This window comes from Acinonyx jubatus, chromosome B2, assembly GCF_027475565.1.
Source record: "Acinonyx jubatus isolate Ajub_Pintada_27869175 chromosome B2, VMU_Ajub_asm_v1.0, whole genome shotgun sequence".
NCBI classification, from domain to species: Eukaryota; Metazoa; Chordata; class Mammalia; order Carnivora; family Felidae; genus Acinonyx; species Acinonyx jubatus.
The window spans coordinates 38,365-45,939 of record NC_069385.1 but is presented as its reverse complement, the minus strand read 5'-3'; the positions used below and the strand labels follow the sequence as shown (position 1 = coordinate 45,939).

Here is a 7,575-nt window from a genome sequence, read left to right as displayed (position 1 = left end):
TACTCCTCAGTAGACACCCCTGCAGCCACCACCTGGAACCTTGCCTGTGTCCCTGAAACCCCTCCTTCTGCTCCTGCCCAGCCACAGCGCCACCCACCAATAGATGTTATCTCGAATTTTGTAGTCATCACCTAAATTACTAATATAGGGCAGTCTTCCATTAAAAAAAAATTTGGTGTTTTTATGCACGTATTCCTTATATTCCTCTTCCATCTCTTTTCCTTAAAATTTACAGACCATTTAGCTGGTAGTTTCTTTCAGTATATGTTTTGCTATTTTCAAATTCATGGTGTTATTCAGCCTGTTCTTCTGTTCTCTGTATTTCCTGCAAATGAGTAGCTGCATCCAGACAGAGGCTTGATACCTTTGTAAAGACTACAGAAGTGCCATGTTCTTTTGTAAGGAGTCAAGTCTCTGGTGTTCTCTCTTCTCTCTTTTAACATTTGTTTATTTTTGAGAGACAGAGCATGAGCAGGGGAGGGGCAGAAAGAGAGAGGGAGACACAGAATTGGAAGCAGGCTCCAGGCTCCGAGCTGGAACTCGAACCCATGAGCCGGGATATCCTGACCTGAGCCAAAGTCAGACACTTCACCGACTGAGCCACCCATGTGCTCCATTTCACTGTATTATATACACAAATCTTTTTTAAATATAGGTACACGTATAACATGGGCTAACACGCTAGGACTTGCTCAACTAAAATTACAGTCAAATAGCCAAGTAGTGGGTGACATTAACAGATGGTGTAACATCCAAGAAGATGTACTTAGGGCGGCAGTGCCATTTCCAGGCCAGCGGGGATAGGTGTGGGAGAATATGAACCAATGTAGATTAGCTGTCGGTCTTCAAGCACTGACCAACAGCAATGTCCTTCATGCTTGCTTTAGTCCTGGGCTGGCATCACTCCTGTTCAAAGACGTCACTGTAAAGCACTCGGGGCTAGGAGCCTTAGCATGGTTAACAGATTTGGCTGACCTCAGGGCCTTCCCTCAGGCTGCTGTGTCCTGGGCTAGATTTCCCTACGGAAATTCCAGCGCCTCATTCCTACCTCCTTCCTCGGGTTTACTTCCCATGTGGTACTGAGATAGAGGGGAGGACCATCATTCTTGCCTTGCAGTCTCTTTTGAGCAGTGCTGCTGGCTGATCAAGGTTGTTTTGAGGTAGAGCTTCTCTTCAAATTCAGTTGAAGTCCTCACACGCACCAGCCTATTTTTCTCTTTTTTCTGGACCTCTATGTATACTAGAGCCTGTCTGATTACCAGACAAATCTCTTCAGGTTTTACCCAAATAATTTTCTCTTGGTTTTAACACTGCAAATTTTAGGAGGAAAAACACTCTAATAGATTGTCTTAATTAGGCACTTAACCCACTTTTATTCAAGTAGAAAGAAACAAACACAGGTAAACCAATCACTTCACTTAGTCTTACCATTCATAGTTAATTAGTTCACACCAAGTATGTATCTTTCCAGATTTCTGTGAACATAAACATATAAAAATACTTTTATAAAGGATATGAACATACTATGAGTATCTTGGTGTCCATTTAAACCTGTATCTTATTTGATATGCATATAGGTCTGTATCATTAAGACTGCATTACCTTCTGCTGTAGGAATACACCAAAATTTCCTTACTTGTCACTGGACATTTTTGTTTCACTAATATTTACACATTGTAAACCCACCAAAAACAACATCTTTGTCTCTGGTATAATTATTTCCTTAGGATAAAGTCCTAGTAATGGAATTGCAAGGCCTAAGACAGTATGAGCATTTGTAAGGCTTTATGATGTTGTCTTTAGGGTGTATCTGTTATATCTTGCTTCCAGACAAATTCCTCTGTGTAGCCAATCCCCAGTCTGCAGCTTTCAGCACAGGTGAAGACAGCCACAACACCCCAATCGACACTCCTGCCCAGAGTGTCGGCCTTCAGGTAGTTGAGCAGCTGAGGCATGACCTGAGGAGAGGATGACACAATTAGGTCTGTTTTCAACATACCTTCCTTGCCAGAGTGATAGGGATCTTGGGTGTTTCAGTCTCCGGCTTTGACACTAACTTAATTAATTTTGGATATAGTTTTCACAATTCATTTTTTTACTCCAGAAACAAGTATCACCTACCACTTTGTAAGGTTAGTAAATCCACAGTACAAGAGCATTTCTACCCCACCCAAATGGATTGTGATAACAGTTCCTTTTGAAAACCCATCTTCATGATTCTATCCATTTTTTCCCTACCAGATCCAAAAACCCTAAACTGAGTAGGGCCTCTAAAACACTTCCTGTCACCAAGTACAAAGGCCTTAAGTGCCAGAACAAGAAAAGAAGGTATATTTAAAATTACAAATGTAACAAAATGGAGACACTAAAAATGATGATTTAACCATACTGAGAGGTGGGGAGGGGTGGTCAAGATGACAGAAGCAACTGCATTTAAATCCTTTTTATTGTACAAGTCAGTCAACGGATAATGTCTAAAAACTAATAAACTGACAAGTTATCAGAAAAAGCACATTATTTAGAAAGAGAAAGGACTACCAGATAAAACAGTAAAAGACATTTCCCTCCAGGGAACAAGGTGGGACCAAGGTGTCCCTTAGGTGGGACAAGGCACTTGCTGTAAATAACAGGACCCATGTGCATATGTTACTTCAGTGAAGTTTTATAGCATTTAATTACATAACCCAGGGTGACTGTATATTAGAATACATTTTGAGGTCATACCTGGAATTCAAATATTCTCTTGGCACCACAGGGGCAATCTGGAATATCCTTTTCTTGAGGGATATTTTCACCAGAGATCCAGATGGGTGCAATCCCTCTGCCATATCTGAGAACCTAAAATCAATCAGGATCATGTTCAAATCACAAACATCTCACCTAAGTCTCCCTTGGTAACATGTGCTTTGATAATCTGGAGAAACTCTGCACATGCTCCTACACATGAGTTCCCCTCACTCATCTGAAACACAGTGAGGTTCCCTCACCTCAGACCTGGCACCATTAATGCTTTCTCAGTGTCATCATTTTAGCTTATCTGACTTGGGTTATCAAAATCGTATTTCATAAAAGATAATGTGGTTAGAATCGGAATCCTAAGAGTATTTTGTGTAGTTTCTGAATCCAAAATGTAGCCCAGAGTTTGTGCTTACTTTCACACAGATAAAAGGAACCTGTTTTAAACTCAGTTAAAAATTTTAAAGGGACAAATGCCAAGTGAAACACTTGTTTAGATAAATACTACAGAGATAAATTTCATTAGGTGTTATACATCAACGGAGTGGCCTTCCTGTTTTGTCACAAGCATATACATTGCTAAAAACTACCTTCTCCGTGTTTAGGACCCGGGTCTGTTCTTCCCATGATCTTCTTCCCCTGGGTACTTGATTCAGTGACTGCTTTATAGGAGTTTAGCTGAGTTTCCTTCAGTGATTTAGGTTTATGGCGAATGTCTTTAAGAATGATGTTAATGGAAGAACAGAGATGAAGAAGAGAAACGTCTGCTGAGCACTTGCTATGTGCCTATACCCTCCCTTCATCCACACAACCACCCTGTTTTTTCACACTGGAGATGGAGTTACATCAGAGCTTATAGTGTAAGTCAAGGATCCAGGACTCTCGCCAACACCAAAGCGCATTTTTCTTTTCACAAAACCAGGGTTTGTGTTACATGTCATGTTGGTTTCATAAGCAAGAGTTCCCTGTTGGACACATGGGCAAAAATATTTTTTTCTTTCTGCCACTGGTGCAAACTTCTTGCATCACAGGCAGTATCTTACTCATCTGCTATCTCTGATCCTTTCTTTAGATGATAGACCCTACATGATAAACAGGACAACCTGTAGTCTTTCAGTAACTACTGAAAGGATCAGCAGACCATCTGTGTGAAGGATTCCTGTAACAAGACCCTAGCTTTATTGTAGTTATCTCTTCTCAGGGATCTTACCCTGAAAATACCACCTGAAAAGAACACAAGAAAGAGTTGTATGAATTCTAGTTTACCTGTTCTGGCTCAAGGGCTATTTTAGTTTTAAACTTCTGGAAAATTTTATCTTCCCTGGATTCGTGTTTCGCCACGGAATCCAATTCCTCCTCAGGTACTTCACCTGAAAAATCATAAATGTAACTGTTAGGACAATAGGAATAATCCCCATGGCCTGACATCTTCCACATGCCGAGGAAAGGAAATTTCAAACAACCAACTTAGTGTTAAATTGGAGTGAAGGCCAGATGTTCCCACAGGCTTTCCCTGAACTTTTAATTCATTGAAGTTGGTGCTTCAAGACCATCTGACTTTCCAGGCACTCCACTTTACTGTGTAGGTTCCTAGTAAGTACCTCTCTTTAAAGCTTCAAATGAAAAGAACAGACCCAAGTCCTGGGTTTAGGACTTGTGTCCAGCAGAGATGACAGGACACCCAACAGATATTGACCCTTTTATTTTCACTACTGCCCTTTACGCATCTGGACTCTCCCTATCTCTTCGTGTTTCATGCATTTTTCCCAGCTGTTATACTCATTCCGCCATCACAAGCTCCCTGTTGACCTACCCACTTGTTCCTCACACTCCTCTCCTGGAATCCCAGCTATCTGAACCACTGCTGTCCTCAACAGAATTTAGTCTGTGTTACATGTACCAAAGAATATTTCTGATATCACCTGAATATGAACTATAAACCAGTAAGCTGATATTCTAAAGTCTATTTAGATTCTAAAACCTCCTTTTGTAGTGCCTAAGGGCTCAAATTCTGGAGTCAATATCATGTGAGCTCAAACTACAGTTCTAAAACGTTAACAGCTTCGGTTACATGACCAAACAAATTACATGGAAAACCTCAAATTCCTCACGGCAAAATGAACTACAGTTTCTAACTCTACTGCTTTCAGGATTTTAATGAGATCACGCACAAACAGCCCTTGATACAGACTAAGTGTTGGATAAATTTGGCTACTAATCTGTCTCTTAGGTATTTGCTTTGGCCGAGGCACTACACCTAGAGTGTGTTCATCTCTAGATAACCTGTAAAACTGCGAATCTGAAACCGGCCACACGAAAGAGAAACATTTAAACGACCCTGGTCACCTGCCAAACACTAAGCACTCTCACTTATTTGATCTCGATCTGAGAAACAGATCTTGGATCCAGAGGAACGTACCAAGTTTCAAGCATCTTGTGGAGCCCTACCCAAGTGACCACGTGGATACTTGCCCTGACATGTCTTTATCAGAACTAGAATATATCTGATACATATGCCAAGGAGGGGAGGTACAGGAAGTATATTTTCAAATGATATAATATTTGAATAGTATAGGCTACATACTCCAAAGTGGGTTAACTTTTCCTATCAGTACCTACCTCTTTTCTTGACATACTGAGCCTTTTCTTTCAAGCATTATATTTAATCACTTAATGAATAAAGGTTCTAAAACTGATCCCTTACCCATGCTTCCTATAATTTCTGATTCATTTTCTTTTTCAACAACTTCAGGTGTAATCTCATCTTCTGTTTCTATTACAATTTCAAATTCTGGAAAAAGGAAGTTGTGGTCTGGAATTGTTCTGTCCAAATATTCTGAAACAAGAAAAGGTAACTAGCATAATTACTAGTCATTTAGTTTTATAGAGGGTCTAATAATTTCCCATTTCTAAGGCATATTCTATGTAGTTAACATTTTTGCCAAATAAATATATGTAGTTCCAGCATTTCAGGTTATGGGTCATAAATTAAATGCCTGTATTGAGGCAAGTGTGGGACCTAACTGAGTAGGTGGGACGTCACAGTTCCTTTCATAGAGCTGTTCATATCACCAGTTACCAAAATTTTGGAAAAGTATCATACTTTCTTTAATCTTAACTTTTATCCTCAAAACAAAAAACCTGGGTTGACAGATGCTATGAAACGGAGCTGAAACTTACAAGAACTGACTCACCTGATTGTGTACAAGCCTGCTTATGTCCCAATCTCCAGTCTAGAGTCTGATGCTCCTTACTGCAGTAATGTGCCTTGTGACATCTGGAGCATGTTTTGGGGCCTAAACAGCCACAAACTCTGCAGAGATGAGCACCAGACTTGAGCTGGAGGCACACAGACTCTCCTGTCTCTGGAGGAGGATTCTCAGAAGGTGGTTCATATGAGTAAAAGTCATTTTTCCTGGGTAGCTGATTTCTAAAAACTATAAGAAAATGAGAAGAGATGTTGTAAATACCGTAAGTAAAACAATGTAGCAATCCAAATATTGGGGACTCTGGTCCACACAGGACTGAAAAGACCACAGGTTTTGAGTTCAGTGATCTTATTTTCCGAAAGGGGAGAAAAGGGAAAAAGAAATGAAAAAGAACAAGAAACCAGTTTGGTACCCACAGCAATTTGAATTGGATCTTTGGGCTTATTCAATATAATTAAATAATGAGACTAACAGTTAAGTTACATTGATTCTACACAAATATGGAAACGTTATTGGGCCCAGCTTTCTAAAAAACAATTTTCATTATTTCAGTATAACAACGCCTACTTCGTACCAATCGATTAAACTCAAAAGCTGGGGCGCAGAATGCGTGAGGAAGCTGAGCGGGGCGGGGGGCGGGGGCCAGGCGCTGCGCTGGACTCTCCACCGCCCCCCCCCGCCCCCAGGCGCTGCCCTTCGCATACATGACCCGGGCCCTGGCTCGGGAGCAGCGGCCGCTCACCGCGCAAACCGGCGCAGCACGGCGGCACCCGGCAGCAAAAGAGGAAGAGGCAGCGGTGGAAGGCGTCGGCTCGGTCGGGCAGCGGCGCGTAGAGCTGCAGTAAGAAGGCCAGCGGGCGGCCGCACAGCGCGCAGGCCAGCTCCTCTGGCCCCGGCAGCCCGGCAGCGCCCAGCCACGCCGGCCGCCCGCCCACCTTGCTTGGGAACTGCTCGCTGCGCAGCCGCCACGCCGGCGCTGCTTCCACGAAGCCCAGCTCAGCCGGCCCCGCGCTGGCCACCGCCATGCAGGTGGAAAGACCGGCCACTCGCACGCTCGGACTGTCTGGCCGGAAGGCGGAAGTTGGCCACCGGAAGGCGCGCGGAACGGCGAGTCAGAAGCGATTGGGTAACAAGGGAGAGGAGGCGGGACTAAGGAAATAGCCCGATGTAAGCACGCTCGGTGCGACCCTAATTTCCGGTCCCGTGACGTGAGGGTGGGGGTAGCTTTTAGGGATTAGGGGTTAGGGTTAGGGTTAGGAATTTATCCTAATGAGCCAATAGGAGGTGTGTGCATGTTCACCAGCTGGTTCAAGTATGTCAACTGTGTCCTTGGTTTTGGTTTTTTCCTCTGCCCTGCTCTTTGGACTTGTCGGCCATTGCCACTTCAAACACTGAGAGTTTTATTTTTTTAAGTAAAAGTTTACAATAAAAATTCAACTAGCAATGCAACAAGTCTGAAACTGCAATCTACAAAAGTGAAAAGGACCATGGAGCTACTGTCCCTGCTCCTTTTCTAGCAGCAGCCTGCCACCTGCACGTGGCAGCTGACACTGGGAGCTGCCTGTGGGCCAAAGCCCAAAACCTGCCCGTGCGGGGCCAACGCCTGGCCATCCCATTATCCTGGGCCCCT

At 43.1% G+C, this 7,575-nt stretch overlaps 1 protein-coding gene across 1 annotated transcript; it reads right to left on the bottom strand.

Annotated features, from left to right (window-relative positions):
* Positions 1-1,353: 1,353 nt before the first annotated feature.
* Positions 1,354-7,031, bottom strand: PDCD2 (programmed cell death 2). The gene is made up of 6 exons (XM_027056405.2): positions 6,688-7,031; positions 5,931-6,173; positions 5,441-5,572; positions 4,003-4,106; positions 2,725-2,838; positions 1,354-1,958 (listed from the first exon to the last, which is right to left on the bottom strand). The coding sequence occupies exons 1-6, from the start codon at positions 6,968-6,970 to the stop codon at positions 1,800-1,802; spliced, it is 1,035 nt and encodes a 344-aa protein (XP_026912206.1). The 5' UTR covers positions 6,971-7,031; the 3' UTR covers positions 1,354-1,799.
* Between the last annotated feature and the right edge of the window lie 544 nt (positions 7,032-7,575).